General features: G+C 46.6%; 1 protein-coding gene across 1 annotated transcript in view; it reads right to left on the bottom strand.

The window, feature by feature from the left end:
* TNFAIP8L3 (TNF alpha induced protein 8 like 3) overlaps nt 1–26,122 on the bottom strand; it is a 34,386-nt gene extending 8,264 nt beyond the window's left edge. Inside the window, exon 1 of the mRNA XM_047074457.1 lies at nt 26,038–26,122. Within this exon, the coding sequence (XP_046930413.1) occupies nt 26,038–26,089 (52 nt within the window). The 5' untranslated portion in view covers nt 26,090–26,122. The remainder of the gene's footprint in view (nt 1–26,037) is intronic.
* Between the last annotated feature and the right edge of the window lie 1,392 nt (nt 26,123–27,514).

Raw genomic sequence — 27,514 nt, 5'->3', positions numbered from 1 at the left:
ATTTTGGGAAAAATAAAATAAATGATGGTTATGAGGGATGAAGTGCTCTGAGCATCCTCAACCCAGCACGTGGTGAGGTACAGAGGGGCTGGGAGCAGACTCATCTCTTCTCTCCTTACTCTCGGGACTCTGACTCCTCTACTTCCACTTAAGGAGTGTGTGGAAACTTGGATTCGAGTATGGATAGTTGTATCACCTTTGTAAGATTAGAAATTCTCTGCCATAGCCAGTGCTCACAGTATCACTTCACTTCTGTAAACAGCCTAAGATGATGGCCAGTAGGACAGGTAGCTAGAGTAGAAGAGTGGAGATGGTGCCCAGAGCAAAACAATCTGTGGTGCTTAATAAGTACCATCTGTCAAGGCAGGAGACCCAGAGTACAAGGAAAGTGGGAGGGGTCTTCAGGGTATGTGGAAGGATAAGCAGAGGGTGAAGAGTGGTAATCCAAATTCCTGGCAATCACTTATACTTAACTGTTGGGAAAGAAGTTCAAGCAAGCCTCCTTGAGATGGAGCTGCCTCGCAAACTACTTGAACTTTTGTGATGAGCACCTGTCTTTCTGCTCACCTGCATACATGCCCAGAAAGGCTGATTGGACTGGTCGTGTCCTTCACTATTGATAAAGGGCCAGGAGCCGGGGGGGAAGTGTGTGAATGATGAGGAGGGGGCTGGCTGTGGGGGTGAGGTGGTCTGAAGGATGGGATATCCATGACGATGACAAAACACCTAACTAGGGAAGACGCTGCCTCTGCTTTAGTTCTTGCTTGTCCCTATGTTGCTATGGGGACAAAACTATTAAGCAACCTTAAGTAGAGTTTTGAAATGTGAACCTAACAGAGTTACGGTTTCCAGGAAGATTAATTGAGTTGTTGCATCTCCAGTGGAGTCAACCTAGAAAACATTTTCCTTCCCTTGTATAAAACTGTGGCTTGTATACTGCTGGAATATTAAAAACATGACACTGGAGAAGGTACAATGAAATGTGATTATTGAGTGATGGTGGGGCCTTTGAGTTAGAGACAAGCAAAAACCTCGATCCTCCCATCTCTCCACAGAGAAATGATCAAAGCTTAGAAGCTCGTGAAAAAATGCCTTTGTTGGTCTGATCCCTTTCATACTTCAGTGAGGTAGCATTCTTGAGGCTTAAAGAAGATATTTTGGGATATTTTAAAAGGCATCACAGTAAAACTTGGATGGCCTGGGAGGGTCAGGAATGCAGTTTTTCTGACTGCAGTTCAGTCTAGCACACTCTTGAGCCTTCTTCAGGACTGGGTCTCCCCAACACCCCAAGAGAGCCACCACGCCTTGAGCACATGTCTCCTGGGCTCACCTCTGTGGCTGAGACCTGAGGTCCCCCAATTTCCACCACCTGCAGTAAGAAGCAAGCAGCTCGTGGGTCCTACAGGCGGGTCACCATGACACAGACGGCAGCAGGGTCTGCCAGGCAACACTCCAGGGTGTGCAAAATGAAGCCATTAGAAGCTCTATTTCTGTCTCCTTTTTTTTAAAGCTTATTTATTTTGAGAGAGAGAGAGACAGTGCAAATGTGGGAGGGGCAGAGAGAGAGAGAGGAGAGAAAGAGAATCCTAACCAGGTTCTGCACTGCCAGCCCAGGGCCTGATGCAGGGCTCAAACCCTTCAACTGCGAGATCGTGACCTGAGCTGAAGTTGGATGCTGAGCTGACTGAGCCACCCAGGCGTCCCTGTCTCCTGTTTCCTTAGAAGTTAAGCTTTACTAAAACTTAACATATAGGCTGACCGTGCGACCCACCGGTGTGTGGCATTCTAAGGGAAGTGGGGAAAGTCCCCCATCCAGGGTTTGGGGGTATTTAGTGCATCTCTCACTTGTTTATTCCCTTTCAAAAGTTTTGATTTATTTCAGCATTTGTTTATGTGTGCTTTAAACAGACTCAGTGATTATATTATTTAGTTCTAACTAAACCCTCACAAAATGGACCAGTGATTTCAAAAGATTCCTATGAGAAACAAAACTGAGGACTGAAGACAATACGCTAATCATTGCCAGCATAAGTGAATGGCAAGGAAATGGCGGGGCTGACGATTATCCTCATCGTAAGAGCTTTTCCGTAGCCAAATTAAGGTAAAAGTAATGATCTAATCAGATCTGAAAAGAAATGAGCCATAAAAATTTCACAAATTTTAATAAGATGATTTGAAATATGGATTTCAAACACTTTTACTTGTGTTGAGATATTCCCCAAGGTAGTAGGAAGCCATGGCAATTAGCAAGACAGTTAAATGCACTGTAATTTTGATTTTAGCTTGTCCTTTGTGATGGCAGGGGGGGCAATAAGGAACAGCATGGCTGACTGCCGGGGGGCAGGGATGAGTCAAGGATGACGCTGAGTGCTTCTTCTAGCTTGGGAAACCAGGTGGGGGAGGTGGCATTAAGGCACCACCAACTGCAACAGGCATCTAGGAGCTGGTGGGGAGGATGAGTTCAGCATGCTGTTCCAGGTGCCCAAGGGGCCTCTGTCTGGGTGGAGATGGTCACAGGAGCCTACCCAGTGGGCACCTCACACCAACCTGTCCTACCCTGAACTTCCCATCTTCCCACCCAAACTTTACCCCTTTCCATAGAGCAAGAGATGGTGATAAGACCCATCTTCCCTAAAGAATTTGCCAATTAGAGATCCTCAGAGATAAACAGGTTCTTCCTCGAAAATGCAGGTACCTCGAATTAGCTGGTTAAAGCATAGTCTCTATTCACAGCTTGCTGGGAATCACTTTAGTCAGAGCCACACTGCCTCCCTCCTAGGGATTCTCTCTCTCCTCTTTGGGCCCACTACCACACTGCCCCTCCTCTTAAATGAAAAATGAGGGTAGGAAGTGAGGGGCAGGTTTGGGCATTGCAGGACTGGGATGGAGGGTGGAAGGGAGAAGGATGGAGTTGCCAGAGAAGGGCGTACAGAGGAGGGGGTATTGCTTTAGCCAGGTGTTCTGCCTCCGGCTCAGGCTTGGTGGCCTCGGAAATCTTCCCTTTGGCTCAGGCCTGGGAGCGGGCACAGAATTTTGGCTTTGCCCTTAGTGGCTGCTCATTCCTAGAAATTCATTCCTCCAGTGGTTAGAAATGACTTGAGTGTTTTGGGGGGACCAGGCATGATGAATCTTCCCAACTGGACTGGATATTCCAGGATGCTGTGCAAGGACATACAAAAGCAGTGGCAGTCAGAACAGGACACTCCTTATAGGAAAGCCGATCCTGATTGCTGCAATACCTTGCATTGAATAATTACCCTTTAAAAGCAGCATTTGATCATCTTTAAGAAGACCAGGTTTTCTTCATTTTGAAAAGTTCCTGGGCTTTGAAATAAGTTACTGTTCCAAGTAACGTGAAGAGCGATTGGCAGGGTCAGCTGTGAGGCTCAACGGCTCATGATCTCATTTTGTCTTAGACCCTTACGATCTCCCATTCATCAGCACTGAGCATGTACTAGGTCCTCACAAGAGTTCTGCAAGAGAAGGACTGTGAGTCCCATCTTGTAGATGAAAATCTGAGCCACAGCAGGTTTAAGTAATTCACTCAAGGCTATGGGGCTAGTAAGTAGCAGAATTGCAGCTGGACCCAAGTTCAAGTCAACTCCAGACAAAGCCTGCAATCTTTCCCTTCTGGTATCTGCTTTCAGAAAATCATCCTTGACTCCCTAACATCTGTGATTTCTTCTCACTTAGTTGAGACATTAAATAGGCTTCAATTTAAATCCCCATCTAGCGAGGAGATTTACATTTCATCATTGTTTTTAAATACAAAAAAGCCATTCTTATTCCATGATACAACACCACATATCCATCAAAACTTGAAGATAGATGTAGCTTTCATTTTTAGAGGGGATTCTATATATTTCAACAGTTACATATTGATTTTGTTTTTCATATTGATTTTTCAGCCAGCTCTGAAAAGTGAATGAGTGATGATTTTACTTACCAGAGCTAACTGAAGCAGATACGTGTGAAGTCACTGGGGGCTGAATCATCTCCAACTCCACAGGTTAATTTTGGAGATCTGAGAGATATTTTTGTCTTACTGCAGTTAGAAGAGCAACCATCACTAAAAACATCTACTTACACGGTTTCTTTCAACAAAGCTTATTCATCCCCTCCCCCACTCTCCCCTGCATCTAATAAGTAACTAGTGTCTCTCCGAATGGTAGATCGTATTCGGGCACAATAATAGAGTCAACTTCTGTAGTGCTTTATGCACACTAACTCATCATATCCTCGTGACAACTCTATGAGCACGCACTAATCATCATCATCATCATCATCATCGGTGGCAGCATTTTACATCCAAGGAATCCACAGCAGAGAGAAATTAAACAGCTTCCTAAATACCATTTAGGAAGAAGCAAAGCAGGATTCGGACCTGGAAGGCTGCCCCAGAGTCCTGTGCTTCAACCCACCACACTAAACTGCCAGTCACGAGTGACAAATATCAATTAGTTTAAATGTTTTTTGAATTATTACCCACTTGAAAATGGAAATTAAGGGTTTTTTCCCCTCAGAATTTTTTAAAAAGCCATGACACATTTCAAGTATATAGACAAAATAGAATATAACAAACTCTACTCATGTGGCCACTACCCAGATGGAACAAATCTCAGTATTTTGTCCTAGGAGACAGAGCAAGGTAAAAAGCCCTCTTTGTTTTCAGCTCCCTCTTTCCCACTTCTATCTCCACAGACCTAATTGCACTTGAGAAGCTGATGTGTCTTTGTCTCAACCACGTTTTTATAGTTTTGCCTCACGAGTATGCACGTATCACTGGGATATTGTTTAGAGTGTTATTTATTTATTTTTTTAATGTTTATTTTAAGAAAGAGTGTGCATGGGGCGAGCAGAGGGAAAGAGAGAGAAAGAGGGAGGGAGAGAGAATCCCAACCAGGCTCCTTGCTGTCAGCACACAGCCTGACGTGGGGCTCGAACTCACCAACTGTGAGATCACGACTGGAGCCCAAATCAAGAGTCAGACGCTGAACTGCTTAACTGACTGAGCCACCCAGTGCCCCTGTTTAGAATGTTTTTAAACTTCAGATAAAGGTGTCATACCACACACATTTTTCTGCAATTCTTCCTTTAACAACATGCTTTCAAAATCATTCGAATTTAGTTATTTAGTTGCTTATTATGTAAATATACTATGCATCCACGTTTCCTGATCATGAACATTTAAGTTCTTTCCACTTTCTGCAAAGCAAGAAAGGTCCACAGACCTGTGTCTGCACACAGACAATAGTCTCCTGGGTCCTACATCTAGAACATGGCTGCCAGCTCCTGTGCCAGAGGCCGCGGGCGCTACCCAGCAAGACTGCACTAATTTTCACTCTCAGCAGCAGCGTCTGATTTCCCGTGGTTCCATTTCCTCATCAACACTTCAAATAGCCCACCTTTTAATTTTCTGCCAACCTGATAGGTTCAAAATAGTATCTTGTTTTAACATATATTTCTCTGAGTGCCAGTGAAATTCAATGTATTTTTGTGTGTGTGTACTGAGCATTCAGATCTTTCCTCTGTAATTGCTTATTCATAGAATTTGCTAACTTTGCCCCCTCCCCCAGTTGGATTGTATGGTTTTTTTCTAGCTAATCTGTAGGAGCTTTTACTGTGCTACACATTCTAATCCTCTGCTGATCACATGAGTTGCAGCTATCTCCTTCCAGTCTGTAGTATTATGTTTTAACTTTATTTGTGGTGTCTTTAGTCATACAGAAGTTAAAATTTTTAACATAGTCAAATCTACGAATGTCTTCCTTTATTGTTAGTGGTTTTCAAATCTCATTTTAAGAAATCCTTTCCTGCCATGAGGTGGGAAGTGAGTCTCATATATTTTCCAGGAGTTTTAAGGTTTTGCTTTCCACATTTAGATCTTTCATCCATTTAGAATTTATTGTGCATACTGCATGAGGTACTTTTTCTCCTCACAATTTATTTAATTTATTGAATAGTTTATCCTTGTCCTACTGATCTGTTAGGCCACCTCTTCCTTATCAACTTTGCATGGGTCTGTGTCTTTTACTCTGTTCTACTGATCTATTTCAGTACTGGCACCACACCATATTAATTATTGAAACTCATAATAAGCCTTTTAAAAAATGTTTATTTATTTTGAGAGTGGTGGGGAGGGGAGGAGAAAGAGAGAGAATCCCCAAGCAGGCTCTGCACTGTCAGCACAGAGCCCACCCAAGGGCTTGATCTCACAAATCGTGAGATCTCATTTTATTCTTCTTGGAAATTGTCTTGACTGTTCTTGGGATCATTTGACCAAATGCCATGAACACCCTGTATTAATCTAGGGCAAATTGGTATCTTTATGGTATCAAACCTCCCATCCATTAACATGATATATAATATGATATATCTCACCATTCAGTCAGATCTTCTGTGTCCTTCAATAATGGTTTAGAGTCATTTCCATAAGGCTCTTGCATATAGTTTTGGTTGCTACTGTAAGTATAATTTTTTTCTATTATAGTTTCTAAACAGTTATTAGTGATATATAGGAACCCAACTGATTCCTGTATATTTATCTCCAAATTGAGAAATTTTGCTGAGTTCTATAATTAGTTCTAATAGATTTTGTAGCAGATCAGCTTTTTTTCTATGAACAACTACATTGCCTGCACAAAATGATCATTTTCTTCTACTTCCCATTTCTTTTTCTTGCCTTGTTGCACTGGTGGGAGCCTCCAGGGCAATGCTATGTGGCATCCCTCGCTTGTTCCTGACTAACACAACTGACTCTAAAATTTTCCCACCACATAATATCTCTGCTGTGGGTTTTTGATGGATACCACTTACCGAATTAAGGAATCTTCCTTCTGTTCCTGTTTTGCTAAGGCTTTGTCTGAAGGTAGAAACACGCATCTAATTTAATCAAACACTTTCTTTGTCCCTGTTGTGAAGGGGTGGCTCACTCCTTCACACGTATGGCTCTGCCTTAGCCCAACTGGCTGAAGACAGGCAGGTGAGAGCCGAACAGTACCAGAAATTAAGTTGGCTCTCCCTGGGGTGGTGCCCTGACCCCAGCTGCCCTGGTCCTCTGTGCCCACAGCCGAGGCCAATGGATCTGTGCCCAGGTGGAAGAGGCACAGCGACAGTTTGTTCCTGCTGAAGGTCTCCTCTCACCCAGAGTCCCAGGCCAACACTCACATCCTTCCAGGAAGGGGGGTCCTCGTACCCAATTCCAGTGTCATCTTTTCCCAGGGCTGCATTAGGATTGGCACCGTGTGATTCCACAACTGATGCTCAGAGGACCTGGATATCCTTACAACCAGGGCAGCATCTGCCATGTAGAAATTGCTCAATAAGTCTGTAGATGAATAGCTGAATGCATGATTCAGCATGCTCTTTCTCATCCTTTGAGGCCCAGATTCTATCTGTTCAGGATACATACAAGGTGCAGATTCAGGAAGTACATGCTGAACTGAATGCACTCAAGCACCTCCCGAACTCAGCACGAGGTCAATGCCTTGCATTTCACCTGGAGTTGCTGCCTGGCCCCCTGGGTTCTGCTTGTCTGCACCCCTCCATGCAGCGGTATCTCCTGGAGTCCCAGATGTGCCACCACCACCACCCCCACGCCCTTAGTGTTCAATTCCAGCAGGAACCCTCTCTCCACAGCAGCAGCACCCATCCCTGCCACCACCCCCGGAGCCTCCCCATTCATGTCCCTTCACGCTCACCAGCTATTTTAATGCTTTGGGAGCTGTTGGGGATCAGAATAGCATAGGCCACGTCTGTCTCTCTGGGTGATCCTCTCTCTCTCTCTGCTGGCAGCTCCCAAACTGTTCACCGCAGCAGGCGCTTAAAACCCAGGCTCAGGCCAGCACACTGCCAACAAGGACACCGGCAGGGTGCCGCATTCAGAGCCCTGGGAGGATGCCAACTTGGTAATATGTGAAATTAGTAAACAGACTGATGCAATAAAAATGTCTGCCTTTGGAATTCTTCAATTTTTGGAGTGCAGATACAAAACCTAAAACGTCAAAAAAAAAATATCAGGCAATAAAATGGAACAAACTCCAGCCAATACTGGAAAAAAATAAACAAAATATGTCCTGAGACAGTGGGCATGTAAGTCTAAAGGGAAGAGACTCTTCGAAGGTGCTATAATTAGATTAATACAGCAACACATGAACCCTCAGCTTAGTGAGTTTACAGTAAGTAAGTAAGTAAGTAAGTAAGTAAATAAATAAATAAATAAATAAATAAATAAATAGATGGTTAGCTGTATTAGAGAGGTTGGAATGTATGAGAGAGAAGAAACCAGAAGTTACTTCTGGATGGGAGATGATTTGGTAGATAGCACTATGCCTTGCTCAGTGTTCTACTTATTTTTTTTTTTTAGTGAAATATAAATTTTGTACAATGACATTTTTGGATTTCAGTCAATTTGGAAGTGGAACAATAGGAAAGGGGCACATATAGCACTTATAGTACCCCTTACACATACTCTGTAGTAACTGTGGTTTTTATTTTGTTGTTGTTGTTGTTCATAGATTTGAGATCTGACACCTGAGTCAGGCCACATTTTGGATATCCACTGGTGCCATGGCCATCTCTGGCCAAGGGGAATGACAGTGTTGGGGAATGTAGTTGGGAGATGGGAGGGGAGATGGCAGATGTCTCACTCACCCGCAAGGACCCTGAGGTTGGACTCCCGAGCTCCGCTGGGACCCCTACTCAGATGGAATCACTGTGAGCTGAGAGAGTCCCACTCACATCACTCAAGAATAGAACTAGCTGTGGAGACTGTGTTCCTGGAAGTTACACATAAATATGTCTTTCTCTGAGACTTCCTGTTTTTATTTTTAAAGATTTTTAAAAATGTTTTTTATTTATTTTGAGAGAGAAAGGGAGAGAGAGTAGGGGAGGAGCAGAGAGAGGGGGAGAGAGAATCCCAAGCAGGCTGTGTGCCAGTCAGCGCAGAGCCTGATGTAGGAGCTCCATCTCACAAACCGTGAGATCATAACCTGAGCCAAAATCAAAAGCTGGACGCTTAACTGATTGGGTACCCAGGCTGAGACTTCCTTTCTAAATTACACTTTCCCTGTACTTGTCTCAAAGGCAGTAAATGTCTCCAAATTTCATGACAACAGAAGACAGCACCACCAAAAGGTGTAAACCTTTTCAAATCAAGTCACCTGGTGCAGGCACTCCAAGATGCTGACAATGGCTGACCCGTGGAGTCAGGTTGCCAGAGCTGTGGCCATGGGGTCCCTCCCCAAATACAGGGAAAACTTCCTGTCCCCAGCCACTGTGGGGGCAGCAGGGTGTGGAGGAGCCAGCCAGGCTCCCAGGCTGCCTGCTGTCCCTAATGTACTCTCTGTGTCCATGGGCTCAAGTGTTTACCCTCCTGGTTTCTTGGTGTGTTAAGTGGGGGAGCTGGACTAGATGATTCTGCTAATTTGTTTTATATTCTCAATTTAATAGTATCTTCTTCAGAATCAGAAACTGAGTTTTTAAATCCATAAAGGAACAGCACTGGGCGTATATGAGATGCCCATAGGATGGATTATCAGCCTTCCTTCTCTCACACTGATTCCCCTCCACCCACAGAGCTCTCTCCCAGCTCTGTAACTGTCTGCTTCAGCAGTGGAACACCTCCTGCTCTTCCCTCCTTGAAAAAACCTGGGGCACTGACTTTCAGAGCCTCCAGTTTCCTTTTTGGTGGCTTCCCTCCAAAATGCCCCCTCCACCAGTTTCCTGGGGCCCTTGCCTCCTCTGTCAGAACCTCAGCCTGAGCTCACCACAGAGCAGGCGGTCAGCAGACTCGCCCCAGGGCCTCTCCCCATGCTGGCCTCAGCGCCCACAAACCGAGCTGCAGACTGCCAGCCCCAGCAGGCCGCCCTGTGCTGACACAGCTGTATGTGGGAGCTGTGCCCAAAACCCCAGGGCCAGTTTTTCCCGTGAGGCCTCACATCCCTGTCATCCACCTCTCTGTCCCAAAGAGAAAGTGGCTCATCCTTGCCCCAGTCCCACACATGCTCTCTGCTTCTTCTACTCAGACGCAAACACAGCCTGCTGCTCTCCCTATTACCCCCCCACACTGAATATCCCTTCTATCCAGAACAACCCCGCCCCCCTGCCCCGCAAACAGGGCCTATTCAAGGGCCTCCCACCTGCTTCACTTGTCTGTTCACTGCAAATCCCAGGACAGGGGACCTGGACTCCTGTGTACGCGGTGGTGTCCCTGGCACATAGTAGGAGCTCAATGATAAATTTAAACCTAAAAAAACCCATAGAGACCAGTCAGTCCAGGAAGTGATGTCACGGGGGAAGGCAAAGGACAGACTCTTTACCATGGCATGCCCGCTTGCTTAGCGGAGGGTCTATCTTCTATTCACCTCTCCAGCTTCTTCCTCTAAAAACTCTGAGTTCCTGACTCCAGGCCACACACGTCTCAGCTGTAACAAGCTCTATCATTCCTGGGTCCTCTCTGTGCCTCTGCACGTTTCATTCCCTGGTGCTTGGACATCTGCTCCTGCCTCACCCCATCTCCCCTGATTCCTAGTCAACCTCCCAGGCTCCCCGAAGGACTTCTTTTTTTAATTTATTTTTTTAAATTTATATTCAAGTTATTTAGCATATGGTGCAACAATGATTTCAGGAGTAGATTCCTTAATGCCCCTTAGCCATTTAGACCATCCCCCCTCCCACAACCCCTCCAGTAACCCTCTGTTTGTTCTCCATATTTAAGAGTCTCTTACGTTCCCCGAAGGACTTCTGACCTCTGAGCACCTGTCCCTGCAATCATGTATCCTTCTAGTATATTATCGCTGTGTAGAGCCATCATACACCAGCTGGATGAATGACTTTATTTATCACCAGTGTGTGAACTGCTGAGGGCAGGAATCATGATGTATTCATCCCAACAGCTCCAGCCAGGGATTGAAATGCAGAGAGTGTTCATTGTATGAATCAATGGCTATCAGTCTTGACATTTTATTGAAATGTACTCACCCTAATGTCAGGAACAATAATGATAATCAGAACTAGCATGGCCCTAGGACACTGAAGCCTACTTCCTCCAGCCAGGGGCTTGAGGTTACCCCCACTGTGCCTTTTTCCCACCTGGGCATGGTTGCCAGGACATCACTCCTTGGGCTGACCAAGTCCCTTTTTCTTTTTATTATTTTAAAAATCTATTTTCAAAGTGATTATGGGTACATTATTTTACTTTTTTAAGTTTATTTATTTGAGAGACAGAGTACACTCAAACAGGGGAAGGGCAGAGAAAGAGGGAGGGGGAGAGAGGGAAAGAAGGACAGAGGGAGGGAGAGAGAATCCCAAGCAGGCTCTGCACTATCAGTGCAAAGCCTGACATGGGGCTCCATCTCATGAACTGTGAGATCATGACCTGAGCCAAAATCAAGAGCCAGATGTTCAACCGACTGAGTCACCCAGGCACCCCTTGGGTACACTACTTTATTTTATTTTTTTTTAATTTTTTAATGCTTTATTTATTTTTTGAGAGAGAGAGAGAGAGAGAGAGAGAGAGAGAGCAAGCATGAGCGGGGGAGGAGCAGAGAGAGAGGAGACAGAATTCGTAGCAGGCTCCAGGCTCTAAGCTGTCAGCACAGAGCCCAATGCGGGGCTCAAACTCACGAACCGCGAGATCATGACCTGAGCCGAAGTTGGACACTTAACTGACTGAGCCACCCAGGCACCCCTGGGTACACTATTTTAAAAGTCAGGTCATTCTACGGCTTCTACAAAATGCAGCATCCTCTGGCCCACCTCTGATGCTGGCTCTTTAGACCCCAAATACTTCAAACTATTTTAGCTGTTCCAACTAATAATTGCCTCTTTATATTTAAATTACATGCTTATCTTGTTAGCCCTTAACTTTATTTGCTTTTAACTTCCTATTTTGGAAAGTGATAAATTAACTCTCTTCTCCATTCATTTCTCCTTCCACTTTCCCATTTAGTTCTATTATAATATTTGGCTAACTCTAACTTCAGTGATTTACATTACCATGATTTGGATACCATTCATAGCTGAGTCATGTATGTTCTATCACTTCCATGACTGTATTTCCTTTCTTATTCATCTTGTTTTCTCAGAAGTTAAAAACTGCCTTGTTCTTCTTTGGTTAGTTTTCTATCTGCCTAGCCCTAATTCACTCCCAAAGTTCCTAACAGAATACAGAGTTCTCAGTAGGTTCTGACACCTCAACCAATCTTTCACTTTAATTTTCCTTCTTGGAGACTCTTCTGGGAGCTTTCTGTGCCCTGGCTCAACTCTGGGCACATTTCCCTCTAAGCCTGCTCCAGGCTGTCACCTGGTACTCCCTCCAATCCTTCATTCCTTCTCTCCTGTGTCCATCTACTGTTTTTGGATCTCATGGCTTCTTCTTTCTTACTCCCATTTCAGTGGAATACTTTGTCTAATACAGGCACTAGCAAACTACCTGAAAGGGCCAGAGAATAAAGGGCCAAAAGGCAAAGCAGATCTGGACACTTATATAACCATTTAAATGCAACCATTAAAAAAGATAAAAATGCTCATGGGCCACTCAAAATCAGATGGCAGGTGGACTTGGCCTGGGGGCCTCAGTGGGCTGACTCTTGATCCAGCAGCAACCTAAAGAAGGGAACACAGTAAGGTAATTGTCTGGAAACATGTCTTATGGTGACTTTATTCCACCCAACACACTTGACTGATGGTTGCAGTTCAGAACTCTACCTGGAAAATCATTTGCCTTGAGAATTCAAAGTCACTGTACTACTGTTGTTCAGCTCTTAGTGTTACTACTCAGGAAACTAGTCCATTGGCAAAAGCCTGGCTTTTCTCTCTGGAAGCTGTTAAGATCTGGAAGCTGCTTTATGACCAGTCATGGCCACAGGTCTCAGAGTTTCCACTGCCTTAGTCCCTCCAATGCCCAGGACGACTTGTGAGGTGAGTGGGAGAGAAGCACCTGGGTGGGAGAGGCTTCAGGGAAGGGAAGCATCAAGGATGAGGCAGAAATCTGGGGCCGGGGAGAGGTCAGAAGGAGGACTTGCTTCTGGGCAGGAGGTAAGAGGTCAGGATGCCCCTGCTAGGGAGCCAGCTTTTCTCAAAGTTTTGGACTCTTTAAGTGGGGCTCCCCTCCAGGTGAAGAGGCCCAAGCAGGCTGGGGCGGCCATGACTGGCAGACTTGTTGCAGGCCAAGTGACTCAAGAGAAAGGCCCTTTTTGTGGCCCCTGCCACATGTCCTGACTTCCTGATGACCTGACCAGCTGCTCTTAGTCCTTGCCAGCCTTCATCCTGCCTTAAGACAGTCTTGGCCCTAATTATCACCAACCTTTATCCCCTTCAGACTTTGCTCAGACTCCAGTCACTCTCATTGGGTTATGACAACTTGGCAGAGCTATTTTTATGTGAAAAAAAACTTTTTTTTTTAACATAAATGAAACACACAAAAGCAAGGATGGCTGGAACTAGACATCTTCATCCCACCATGACCTTCAGCCCATCACTGACCTCCCTCTGGGGGTGAATGGAAAGCCCAGTGTGAGGCTGTTTTCTCTAAAATGCCTGTTTTCTCATAAATGCCTGTTTTTTCCCTAAGAACTCACTTCCTATCTTGATTATTCTGCCTTTTTTCAAGATTTTTTAAATTTATTTTTGAGAGAGAAATTGAGCATGTGCACACGTGCACACACACACATACACACGAGGGGGAGGGGCAGAGAGACAGAGGACAGAGGATCCCAAGAGAGCTCCGCTGACAGGCTGACAGCAGCCAGCCCCATGCAGGGCTTGAACTCATGAGCCATGAGATCACGACCTGAGCTGAAGTCTGATGATCAACTGACTGAGCCACACAGGCGCCCTGTTATTCTGCCTTTCATATTCTCTGATCCCTCTTTCAAAAATCATGGTGGTCATATTCATTCACTTGCAAATGATAAGAAGGAGGTATGGTTGCACACACTGCTGGTCAGCAAGCAATGGTGAGGCCGTGTTTAGGAGCCAAAATGGCTGAGTGAGCAAGCTCATCCAGCATGTCCATTTGGTCTGAGAGGCTCTGGTGCCCTGGGGCAGACTGCAGGCCTCAAATCTGTGAGCTCATTACCCACTCTGGTGGTCTACATTTCCTCTTCATGGCATGAGGGCTCACAAGGCCCAGGCTGGGTGGGCTCAGAGGGGACAGTGTGATGTGGGACAGGCACCAGGGAGAGGGGAAAGCCAAAGATGGGGCAATAGGTGAGCAGGAAGAGGGCTGAGGAAAGAAGCCTAGAACGTACCCCCACCAGGAGGAGCCATGAGAAGGACTCATGGAGGACTGGTCTGAGGAAGAAAGAGGATCACAGGAAGGAAGAGAAGGAAGAAGATGGAATGACCTGAGACAAAACTGCAAGAAAACCCAAAGGATGAGCAGTGGACTGGCCACTGGATCTCACTTAAAAGCAACAATCAAGTGAGATCAAACTTCCCTCTGAAAGTTATGCATATTCACGGCAGAAATATCTGGAAGAAGAGTACAAGGAAGGAAATTATAATTACCTAGAAACTCATTATATAGAATGGTTAATTCTGTTCCAGCCTTAAAATGTTAAAATAAAGTTTATGTGTATGACTGAATGTAAGGGAGTCCCCTCCCCTTCTCTCTATAAAAAGGGTGTGTGTGTGTATGCATATGTATGTATAGGGGTGTGTGTGTATATGTGCATGTATACATGTATGTAGCACAATTGAGATAATAGATTGAGATAATATATTACCAAGCTTTCTTTATACATTATAATGCAAACTATTTATTATATGCTCTCCAAATTAATTTTTAACAGCTGAATAATATCCCACTGTGTGGAAATGTGATCATGTATTTAATCGTTCAATAGCTATTTGAATAGTTTGTTTAGGTTGAATATGTAGGTTTGTTGCTGCCCCTTTTTTGGGGGTTGGTAGTTTGCAATAGTGAAAATTCACCACTCAGTGTAATCTGAGAACAATACCTGCTTTATCCATGTCCTGGTTTTGCCATGGGATCATGTGTACGGGATATTTAATTGTTCTTATGACTTTACAGTTGTTTTCCTCTGATCGACTTGGTGGCTGAGGAGGCCACAGAAGAGCTGGGAAAAGCTGAAGGGGGTAAAGTACTGGTCTGGGTGTGGAGGTGCTGAGCCAAAAGGTCTTCTGGCCTCTCCAGAGGCCCTGAAAGGTGGGATTCTTGCTTGGGAGAGAGGACTGGGCTAGAATGCAGCTTTGGGAATATTTGGCTTTGTGCTGAAAGAGTAGGTGTTCTCTCTCATATGAAAGTGTATTGTCAGGAGAGACCAGGCCAAGGCCTCAGCCTGAGGGGACACAGATAGGAAAAGAGCATTAATGAGGGAAGCAGGAGGACCAGTGGAGGAAGGGTGCAGGAAACAGGTTTATATACAGTCAGAGAAGTCAAAAGGAAAGAGAAAGTCAAGAAATTGTTGTTGAATTCCCATTGGACACTCCTCTGGGCTCTCTAAAAGTTGACTCTGTGTTGACTGAGCTCTGCCCACCTTGTTTCACTGAGACTAAATTATGAAGTTAAATCCTAACGGTAGAGAAGCTAACACAGATGAACTAATTTCTGTTTCCTTAAAAAAACAATCAATGTAAACAAAGATGAAAAACAATTGGAGAACTAGAGGTCAATAAATCTATCCCTGAAGCTGACAGCTGTTAAACTCAGGGTAAATTAACCTTTGCAATTATCACTGGGCATCTATAAAACCTGCTAAATATCTTTTGGGTATTAAGGAATATAAAAATCTTCTGAGGGCTCTGTGGAGGGCTCTCTGGATGCAGGGCAGGGGTGGGCCAGAAAGAAGGGCAGGGCCTGGTATGGGCCCGTGGTGGCCGTTAGGCAGATGTGCTTCTTGGGGAGAAGTCTCCGAAGAGGGAAAGGAGGGGAGAGGGTGGCAAGAACACGGTGGAAGGTGTCAGAAGGAAATAGAGCAGGGGTCCTTTGATATCCCACCATCCAGAGTAACTCTGGTCCTATTTTAAACTTACGTATGTTTTTGGGGAAGGACAAAGAAGCCAGAGGATCTGGCTTCCAGTTCTGGTTCTGACAGTTTTTAGCCAGATGTTTTTAGTATTCCTGAGTAAACACTGCAGAAGGGGGACTTTTATTCTCTTATAAAGCCCCCTCTTTCTCCAAATAAAGCTCCCTTGCATCTCTTCAGGATTGCTTTCTGGCTCTGGAAAAGCACATCTATTCTTAGGGCTCAATCTAATTTTCTTCTTTGTACCATTTTCACATATTCTGCCATGAGCTATGGCTTGCCTTTGATCAGAAACCAATGTTACTAAAAGGCGGTAAGAGACAGTGCTGGACACCCATACCCCAGTCATCTAGCTCTGAATCTCAACTTCTCTTCACTGTGGGGCAAGCTCATCCTTGAGTTTTCTCTCATCCTCAGATCCAACTGGTTACCATTCTTGATCTGAAATGACTCAATGCTGGAGTGAAAAAAAATTTCTTAGGACTCAGCTTAAGCACTCTGATAGAAGGGGATGTCTGTCTGTCTTCAGCACCTCCCTTGGCTCTGCTTTCTAATCCTTCCTCCTCTCATGTTTGCTGCATTCACCACCCACCAGGTCCCGTGACTTTGGAGATGTGCACAGCTGCAGGGTCCTTCCACGACCTTCTCTCCCTGGCAGGAGCTTTGTGCCCCTCTTCCCGTCTTCCCTCCTGAGCCACCCTTCACCAGTTCTCGTTCTGGAGCCTGTGCCAGCCAATCCTTGCCCATGTGTCATTGGGCTAATGCAGGTAATGTCTGCTGCTTAAAACAGGGCCTTCTGAAGATACAATGTCCTAACAGAAGGAGCCTCATGAAGGAACCTAATGGTCAGTGTTCTAGGCCCCGTGGGAGGTGGTGGGGGATACAAAGGAACCTGGTGCCATCTGCCAACTTAACTTACCTAATCTACCTGGTACAAGAGTACTATTATTGTTGTTAGACTGTCTTCATATACCCTGACAAGCTGCATATCCCTGAGCAAGTTACTTAACCTCCCTCTGTGCCTCAGTTTTCTGGTCTATAAAATGGGGCTATTTATAGTATCTATCCCAGAAGGCTTGTCTAAGGGTTAAATATCATATAAACAATCAGTTCAGTCTCAAGTGCCTTGTATGTGCTTAATTAACATGGAATAAATAAGTAAAATTCAAAACATCACTATTATTTTGCATTCAGTACTAGCCCTCTGGGGCTGGACTCTGGCTGGCACATCCTCACAGCTTCTCATGTTGTTTGATATTTGCCACACCTTCTTAAACCCTACTTCCTCTCCTATAACCCCAACCCCAGTCTTCTCTCCCTGTCTCAGCGTTATCCTGAGGAAACCAAGGAACCAGACTTGAATGTGGTAGGACAGAGCTGCTCCAGAGGCTTGCCCTGCAGACGGCCCCATTACCTCCCTCCCATATTCTACGCCGAAATCTGTGTACCTTCCCAGCATAACCCACAGGCCCCAAATCAGGCATGCTGGATGTGTTCACCAGAACAGCCCTTGACAGAAATTCCCTCCCAGGCATGAAATTGGATGCCTGTACCATAAAAATATCAACTGGGAACCTCCATAAAGCTACATGTCACCAAAATGTTTCTTTTCAGGGTTAGAACGGTTTCACAGAAAGCATATTTTACTTTTGAGAGGAGAACCTAGAAGCTAGTGGCTGCTCCTGTGGTTTTTCAATAGTTTAAACCAATATTTGGACCCCACCAAAATCTCTCTCTCTTTTTTTATTTCTGGAGAACTGAGTTATAAAATACTGGTTTCTATTAGGGTGTGTCTAGCACTTTCTGTGCCGCCAAGCCTTCCATTTTTATAGTCTGCACACTAGTAGATTTTCCATGAACAGACTCAAGTTTATTCGCAGGCAATGATGTTTAGAAAACCCAATATGAACATGAAGACTGTTCTAAAGCAGCATCAGAATTTGGACCATGCAACTGCCTAAAAAAAAATTTCTGATGTATAAAAAGGTAATATATTTTTTGGCATGCCTTAATATATGTGAAGGACACAGATACTCATCCTCCTTATATGTTTTCTTGGATTAGGTTGGTACAGGAAACTTGTTTTTTAAATGCTTCTCTATCCTTTATTTCTATACTTGCACAGAATACAGCCCAAACACCCACCTACACAGACATTTTACATAAAGAGTTGGAAGCCAAGTGACCGAAAAAAACAAAATCAAATTATGTATACAGTGTCTTTATAGAGATTTGCATGTGAATTCAAGTGAGAGCCAATGATAACTCTGGAAGAAAAGCAACCAGTTAGAGGATGGTGCTAATGGAAAGTGTGACTATAATTTGGTTTTGTTGACAAAAAAGCAGGTACCATATTCTTAAAAAGAAAAATAATGTAGGAAATAAGGCTTTCTATTTGCACACTCACACACATTCTTGTCCCATCTCTAGAAACTTACATGTTGGATACAACCACCATCATGACACCCAATTTTACTTTCTAAGTATGACAACCCTCTTCCCATGAGTCCTCCAAGGGGATCCCCATTGAGTCAGGCCAGGCTCCTCACAGGTTCCTTTCTTCCCTTCCCTCTCTCCTCCCCCCATCTAAATCCTTCACTCTTTCAAGGCTACCCTCAATGCCCATCTCCTTCATGAAGCCTCCCCATCGGAACTCCAAACCACAATGCTCTGTGCTCCAAACTCTATACCATTTATTGTTGATGCCACCCAGTCATGCAGATTCAGTTATGGATGGCTGCAAATTTCTAGAGGGCAGGGTTACTTCTAATTCCATTTATGTATGCTACCATAGCACCCTGCACCACTCAACATAACACAGATGATCAGTCAATATCTATTGGATTGAGTGGATTGAATAACTGGGTGCAGAGCTATGAGGTCTAGAATGGCTAATTTTGTCTGGCAATCTAAATTGTCCTAATGAGGTCTAGATAAAATTTACAGCTCGGGGCGCCTGGGTGGCTCAGTCGGTTAAGCGTCCGACTTCAGTTCAGATCACGATCTTGCGGTCCGTGAGTTCGAGCCCCGCGTCGGGCTCTGGGCTGATGGCTCAGAGCCTGGAGCCTGCTTCCCATTCTGTGTCTCCCTCTCTCTCTGCCCCTCCCCCATTCATGCTCTGTCTCTGTCTCAAAAATAAATAAACATTAAAAAAAAATTTAAAAAAAATTTACAGCTCAATGACTATCCCCTGAGCTTTGCTGGTAGACAGGGCTGCCATCCCTAATGAAACATTCTTGAAGAATTTGGGGGACCACCCGTGGTGGATGCTGCAACATACTGCCCAGGTTCCTCCTCAAGAATGGAGAACCAAGAACTTCACAAGCTGCTGGGGGCATGGCCTGCAGACAGCCCTCAGTTGATGGGAACAGCTTCACCCCAGGTCACACCCTGTTCCTTGGGATGGCCTGCATCTAATGACTCATCACTGTATAAGGGGATATGAAGTCCTGGCCCCTCACCCCAACTCAGAATGGTTCTGAAGGGCTACTGCAGCTCCAGAGCTGGAGGCTATTGTTGGGCATGCATTGCAGCTCAGTTTCTCACTCTGCCTAGTCCAGTGTTCCTCCCTTGCCCGCTTCTCCCCCAAATAAACTCACTGCATGCTTCCTGGGGAACCAACCTACAACATCATCCGTCCATCTGTCTATCCATATACAGGCACACCTCATTTTGTTGCACTTTGCTTAATTCACCTTGCAGATTTTTAAAAATATTTATTTATTTTTGAGAGACAGAGACAGAGAGCAAGTGGGGGAGGGGCAGAGAGAGAGGGAGACACAGAATTCAAAGCAGGCTCCAGGCTCTGAGTTATTAGCACAGAGTCTGACATGGGGCTCGAACCCACAAACTGGGAGATCATTACCTGAGCTGAAGTCGGATGCTCAACTGACTGAGCCACTCAGGCAACCCCTTTGCAATTTTTTTTTTTTTTTTTTTTTACAAACTGAAGGTCTGTGCCAACCCTGGTGGAGCAAGTCTATCAGTACCACTTTCCCAACAGCATTTACTCACTTCATGTCTCTGTATTACATTTTGGTAATTTTTGAAGTATTTCAAACTTTTCATTTTTTATTACATTTGTTATGGTGATCTGTGATCAGTGATTACAGCTCACTGAAAGCTCAGATGATGGTTAGCATTTTTTTATCAATAAAGTATTTTTATTTTTGTTAAAGTTTATTTTGAGAGAGCACATGCACGACGAGTGGGGGAGGGCCAGAGAGAAACAATCCCATGTGGGGCTCAAACTCATGAACCGTGAGATCATGACCTGAGCCGAAGTCAAGAGCCGAATACTTAACCTACTGAACCACCCAAGCACCCCTACCAAAGTATTTTTGCTACCCTAAATTGATTTTTAAGTTAAGGTATGTACATTTTTTTTAAAGATATGATGCAATTGCACACTTCAGAGACTACAATATAGTGTAAACATGACTTTTATATGCATTGGGAAACCTAAAAATTCATTTGACTATTGCAGCATTTGCTTTACTGCCAGGATCTAGAACCGAACCTGCACTATCTCTGAGTTATGCCTCTATCCATCTATTGATGTATGCATGAATTCAGCCAGCCAGCAACCTACCAGTCTGTTTAGGGTCCCTGGGTGGTGCTGGTAGGAAGTGATACAGGTGAAAAAGACCCAATCCTTGCCACTAGGGAGTTAACAATCCAGTACAAGAGATGAGAGATGTACAAGAATAACCATAAAGCAGACAATGGAAAGTGGCTGTTACCAAGACAGAAAGTATAAACAAAAATTTGGCTGGCGTGTTATCCTAGGGCAAGGGGTCAAGAGTCTTCATGTACTGGTGTAGGCTGTGGCCATCACTATAGATGTCCTATCTCCCCACCAGATCTCAAACCCTGGAAGACAGGATGGACCCTGCCATTATCTCTCTGCATCTCCCATACTTCCCAACACAGGGTCCCAGACAGTGCAAGAAATCTTAAAACACAGAAGGAAAACAAAGCACTGGAGGAAAGCTTTGGCAGTTCCACCTTATAGGAAAGGTTTCTGCCTGTCTGGCCTTTCAGTGCAGACTTCCCAGGAGGCTCCTCTAGAGGCTCTTCCACTTATTTTGTCCGTAAAATCTCAGGAACATGAAGGCACAAGACAGGGTCCCGACCCTTAAAGCAGTTACAGTCCAGGGTGTAGATGAGGCAGAGGCTCCTGAAAAGGTCCACAAACAGGAACAAGATGTGGGACTATGACTAACAGGCAAGTGATACCTCATCCTCAGGTGGTCCCTGTGCCAGGTCGGCCAGCCCATCAATGGTCAATCTGTCAGTCAACAAAGGTTACTCAACAGTCTCCTTGATGAACCTAACACTGAGAATCAGCAAACTCCAGAACCTCAAGATCCCCTGAAACCAAGCATGATTTACCGTCTGCAGGGGAAAAGTGCCTTTAAGGAAAGCACCACTGCTATGTGCCTGATGGAAGGACAGGGGCTTGGAAGCCTGGGCTGGGGAGTCCATCTCCAGGATTTCCCTGCCTCACCCAAGTTGACACGCTAGTCTCCTTTCACTCTCCCTCTCCTTTCACTGCTTTTGTACAATCTGTCAGCAGTGTCTGTTGTTTGTTTCTTTGATGTGGCACTGGCCTCCTTCCTCTTCTGCCTTGCCTTAGAGCCACAACCTCCTCCAATACTGTGGCCACCCCTGCTAGCTGAGGCTTCAAGCCTAGGCAGTCCTTATACTTCAGGTCTATCAAATGTGGCTCCCGAAAACCCAACTTTCAGTCAGTCATATCTCTGCACAACAATCAGCTCAATGGCGGCTCCTCTGGCACCATCAGGACCAAGTTATTAAGACCCTCTTCCATGAGGCCCTCCCCTCACTCATATAACTTTATTTCCCAGTACTCCCTAGTATATGCCCTTCACTCCAGTTACCTCCCTGTTTGTGCCTTTGCTCAAGTGGTGTGTGACTTCTGGAATGTCTTTTCTCCTTTTGGCCACCTATTGAAGCCTACCCACTCCTTGCCACTTTATTCACAAAGACCAAGCTTAGGACCTAGGCAATGAGAAGGATGGCAAATACAAAGTTGGGGGCCTGTTTTCCCATTTCTTTTACTGTCTTGATGCTCTCCCACCACATCCTGACTCCACTGCATGGATATGTTTTTTGTAGCACCTACCCAGCTGCGAAGAATCCCCATAAGCTTGATTGCCCTGGACCATCTAGCTGCAGGTAGAAGGAGCTGGTCTGTCCTCAGCTGGGTAGACTATCTTGGTCTTACAAGACAGAAAGGGAAAAAGCTGACACTACTAATGTTTACTCACTTGTTGCTTCTTAGGAAAGACTCTTAATCACTGCTGAGTTAATATACCAAGTGCTAGAATTTCTGAGAGATGGATGGTGGGTTTGCCAAACCACAGACTGCCAAGTTGGGTCTCTGGAATGAATCCAGTGTTCCATATACGCTGCCTCTTTCCCAATCATAGAAAGAACCCAAAATCAAAGAAAAGTGGGGTAGAGTTTCAGGCATAGAAGTATCATCCTGTGCTTCCTGAAAAACAGAAAATGCAGTTGGAGACAAATCTCATCTCCCCCCTTCACCCTCTTATGTAGGGCACTGCATTGCTCGATGAGAAATCTGCACAGCAGGCCCCGGGGAGAGCTTTAGACAAGTCTCTGGAAAGGGGTGCAGTAAAGAGTAGGTGGTCCTCAGAGATTTTCTCACTCTTCTGCCAATTTGTATCTTGGAAGGTGACTTTCCAAAAATGGAAAGGAGAATGGCAAGGACCTCCTGTGCCTCTTGCTACCCTGAAGGAAAAAGGTTCACTGGTTGGAAGGGTTATCTCTTCTTCTATTTGAAGTGGCATGAAAGTGGCTAATCTCCACATTAGCCAGTGGATTGGGTAAAGCATTCTCTGCTTCGTACAACTTTACGTAGAGCTGGAGGAAAAGGGGTGTGAAAGTAGTATTTTGAATGTCCCCATCTTCATTCCTTGAGCTGGAAGATGAAGAGGATAAGAAGAGGTAAATCAAAGATAACCTCCCCCCGAAACCAATAAGCACGCACGCGCGCGCGTGCGCGCACACACACACACACACACACACACACGAGAGAGAATGAGAGAGTGAAAAGGAGAAAATTCAAAACAAATCTGCTCAATTATATTAATGTAATAATAATGCCAACAATTGTTTTACACATGCCTACTGATTTACATTTTACAAAGCACCAAGGTACATTATTTAGCAGTATTCTTACAACAAATAATCCAATCAAATGATAATCAAAATAGTGGCTACCATTTACTGAATGATTACCAGGAACACTTTTCATGTGGTATTTTTAAAAATTTATTTATTTATTTTGAGAGAGTGTGTGTGCGCAGAGCCCTACATGAGGATCTATCTCACACACCAAACCATGAGATCATGACCTGAGCCAAAATCAATAGTCGGGCGCTTAAGTGACTGAGCCACCCAGGTGCCCCTTCATGTGATATTTTATTTAATCCTCCTTGTGGTACTAAATGTCATCCCCATTTTGCAGAGGGGGAAACAGGCTTGGAGAGGTTAAATAGCTTGCCCAAAGGTAGAGAAGGGAATCTAGGTCTTTCTCATCCCAGAGTCCAGGCTCTTGACTTTAATAAGGTACCTCTCACAGGGATTTTTCACAAGTTCGAGAAGGGAAGGCCACTGAGGAGGAAACAGCCCTTATCATCTCAACACAAGGAGACACACACATGAATACTCCAAGAAGTCCCACTTCCTCTGCTGTCCTCTGTTACAAACTCATCCAGCTTGCAGAGATACAGGTCCACAGATGAACGCCTCATTCCTTGTAGAGACAAAGGTCAACCCCTGTGGATAACATACCTGTCATTTAACCTGTATCTGAAGCTGCAGCAAGGGTTTCCATTTGACAGGATGCAGCGACAGCAAGGCAATGAATTAGCATCTAGTTTTGAAGCTTGTTCACGAAGAATACTTTAAGACTGAGAATAATGAGATGGAATGCCATTTAGCAGAATGGCTTGTGATATTCAAATAAATGTTCAACTTGGGAGATTCAAGCACACACAAAAAAAGAAAAAGTGACTGTAGAAAACAGCAAGGTGCAAATGAATGGTGACAGCTCAGAGTTGGCTGTCCTCTTATTCATGGGACCCATCTGACCTCCATGGTAGGGTTTGCTGTTAGCAGTGCAGAGACCTGACACAATGCATACATCTGGGATACTCTGTGCTGGGTAGGCTTGGGGAAGAAGCAACAGGACCCTTAAGAATTTCTTTCCTCCCCTTACACTCAAGCACCAACTCTTCTGGAGTGTCTCCTCCCTCCTCTTCTCCCTCTTCTTTCTCTAAGCTTCCTTCTCCTTCCCTTCAACATCAACGTGCACAAGAGATCTGAGGGTGGGGTGGGGAGAGCATGTTAATTCCTGGGATTTTGAGACAGTAAAGTGTCAAGGTCAGCACCCCCTACCCCTCAGCTTTCCAGATATACTTAGATACATACAAACACACTGAAACTTTAAAATGATGTAAGGAGATCCACAAGCCCCCCATGTGAAACAAAATCTTGGTGCTTCATTGCCACAGAAGCATAGAGGCAGCAGAAGGCTCATGTTTATTGGTTATATCCACATATGCCTACACAAAGGAGGTGGCCCTTGCACGCACACACGCGCGCGCACACACACACACACACACACACACACACACACACAGGAATCCTCATACACAGGCATCTTGGTAACGCGGCCTTTCCTCTTTGCCTGCCTCATCTCTTCCCCACCCAAAGGTGTTGACCACAGCTGCCCTGTGAAAGGCTGAGGGGTACCACGCAGTGGGAAGGGAATCACTCTGCCCTTGGCTACTCCCTGCTGTGAGGCGTGGGCAAGGCACTTAGCCTCTCTGGACTTCTGTAAAATGGAGATAATAACCACCTGGCTAGATGCTGTGAGGATGAAGGGGAATAATATATGTAGGGCCTTTGGCACAGCGCCTGGCCCTGTGCTGCCTGGTTCCTGAGCCTGCCTTTCCTACACCCACGCCTGGGCTCAATAGTGCCTCCTGGCACTTGGTCCCCACTCTCAGGATGCTGGTCTGATACAGGGAAGAGTGGGGACTAGTCTAGGACTTCGGGTGTGTTACAGGAGAGTCTCAGCTCACAGGTCGGCCGGTCAGGATGGCTTTCAGGGCTCCACGGGTGCCGCGAGCCACGGACAGGTGGGGAGGGTGATCAGGTCTCCGGTGCGCGGACCCGTGGGCGGCGGGGCGGAGCCGGCGGTGGAGGTGGGCAGAGCCCAGCGGTAAGTCGACCCAAGGCTGTGGGTGGCTTCCTCCTGTTGCTCAGTATCAGGGAGAGGCGGGGGAGGACATTCATTTTTTCCAAAGTAAGCATCCACCCATTGCTTCGATAACTATCGATTGTGAAAAGCCGGCGGCGCCTCTTAATGGCGAAGCCCTGCTCCCGCGCGCCCCCGCGGCTGTGTTCCCGGACCCCCTCCGCCGGAACCCCCTCTGCCGGTGCGGGACAGCGATGGGCAAACCCTTCTGCACCGCTAGTGCAGGCTCGGGAACTGCAGCCACTAGCTGTGGTCTGACTCCTGCCAGTCCACCCGCGGGTCCTTTCCTTTCCGGAGTCCCCTGTCACGCCCTCGGACCGTGTCACCTGTTCCGCAGCGTCCCTGGCGCCCCGGGTTCGAGGACGGGGTGGGCGCTCGGAAAGTTCTTTCAAAGGGCAGATGTGTTGCGACCCTCGCTGCAGCAAACTACGGGACGCAGATTTCCCGAACCTTTCCCCACCCCCACGCAGCCCGGGCGACCCGAGCCCGCAGCGGGACGCAGCTGCGCGGAGAGCCACCCGCAGAAGCACCTCTTCTTCCTCCCGCGCGCCCAAGTGCAGTGAGGGAGAAAGCCTCACAGCAAACTCATAGCGCGGAGCAATCCCCAGTCCTGGCCTGGAAGAGATCGGCCTCCCGTCCGGCAGCTCAGTGACATACTCGCGATTTCCTGCCCCGGCCTCCCCTCCTCCCGGTCCCGGCCCTCCGGGCTGGGCTGCCGCGTCCCCTCGGTACCTGCGGCGGTCACGGGCTCGCCCTCGCTCTGCTCGCCGGAATCCGAATCCATGCTGCGAGCTGCCTGCCGGGCGTCCGCAGCCGCCCGCCCTCCCGTCTGCGGGACGCTCGGGGTCCGCGTCCGGGCTCCGGCTGCCGCGGCGCACTCGGTGCGGGCAGCCGGGCGGCGGCAGCCCTGGCGGCGCTGGCTGGGCAATGCGCGGCGGCCACGGCCGGGGGTCGACTCCCCAGAGGCGAGCGCCGCCCGCGTCCCGTTCCCCGCGGCCGCCGGCCGGTGCCTGCGCGCGAAGCAAGCGCGGGGCGGAGGGTGGGAGCGCGCGGGGAAGAGAGCGGGAGGGGGAGGGGAGGCGCGAGCAGGGAGGAACGGGAGCGTCCGGCCCCGCGGGTTCCAGACCGGGCTTAAATACCCCGGGGGCGGCGCCGCTCCTCCTACCCGCGCCCCGCGCCCTGGACCTAAGGAGCGCGGCGAGGTCGTGCAGGTCGGCGAGGCTGAGCGGTCTCTTGCTGGGGGCCAACTTGGGACGATTTTGAGGCGAGAAAGCGCCTCTACCGAGTCAGGAGAAGGAGAGGTTCCGTGTGGGAGTCCTGGGGTTGCCCGGGTTCGAGTCCACCAGCCCGGAGACCTTAGAAGAGAGACTCAACCTCTCTGAGCTGTTTCCTCACTTGGCAAATGGGGAAATGACAGTTGCTTTTTGTCGGGAATGTTGTGGGGGCGTAAATAAGATCATGCACGTGAGGAGCCGAGAACGGGGCCTGGCGCTTGGCGAGGAAGCGAACCGCACCGGGCAGGTACGCTGGCTCCGGCGGCGCGTCTCCCTCGCGTGGGCGGGGCGGGCGGGGCGGTCGCGGCGCGAGGCCGGCGCTGGGAGCCGCGCGCGTGGACACGCCCTGCCGGCTCCGGTCCGCCGCTTCGCGCCGCCGACTCGTGCCAAGACCGGGTTTGAAACCTTGTCTTTCTCCTTAACACCGAGTGCTCCACATCCTCAATATCCCCTGCCCTTTCACTTTCTAAAGAGGTATTTGCGCATTTACTTCGTCATTAAGAGAGGAAACTACCATACTAGGGAAAACGCCCAGAGCAGGAGCAGTAAGGCCTCAGGAGATCCTTGGTTGTTAATTCTCAACCATCCGTGCAGTCTTAGTGTCTCCCTGAATTATCGGCTCCAACACTTATGTAACCTCAGGCCAGCTTCCCTGTATATTAAGTTCCACAGAGAATGACAACTAACTTTATTGACCTGAGCAAAATGAGATGAGGAAGAGAAAGTCTACTAAAGCCATTTAATTGTTTCCTATGTGCGTTTGTTTAATCTGCACAGTGACCCAGTGGAGAGTTGAACTATCTGCAAATGCTTTTTTGGAGATTCAAATATAGTCGAAAGTTGGCCATTTCGTAGAATTCGACCTATATTATTATCCTCATTTTATAGATATGGAAACTGAATTTCAGGGAGAGTAGATAACTTTCTTGTGGTCT

Source organism: Lynx rufus, unplaced genomic scaffold (genome assembly GCF_022079265.1).
Source record: "Lynx rufus isolate CCGP_SWC_20201006 ecotype Redwood Valley unplaced genomic scaffold, mLynRuf1.p SCAF_13, whole genome shotgun sequence".
In the NCBI taxonomy this organism is placed as follows: Eukaryota; Metazoa; Chordata; class Mammalia; order Carnivora; family Felidae; genus Lynx; species Lynx rufus.
The sequence above is the reverse complement of the archived record's forward strand: the minus strand, read 5'-3'. Positions and strand labels throughout refer to the sequence as shown.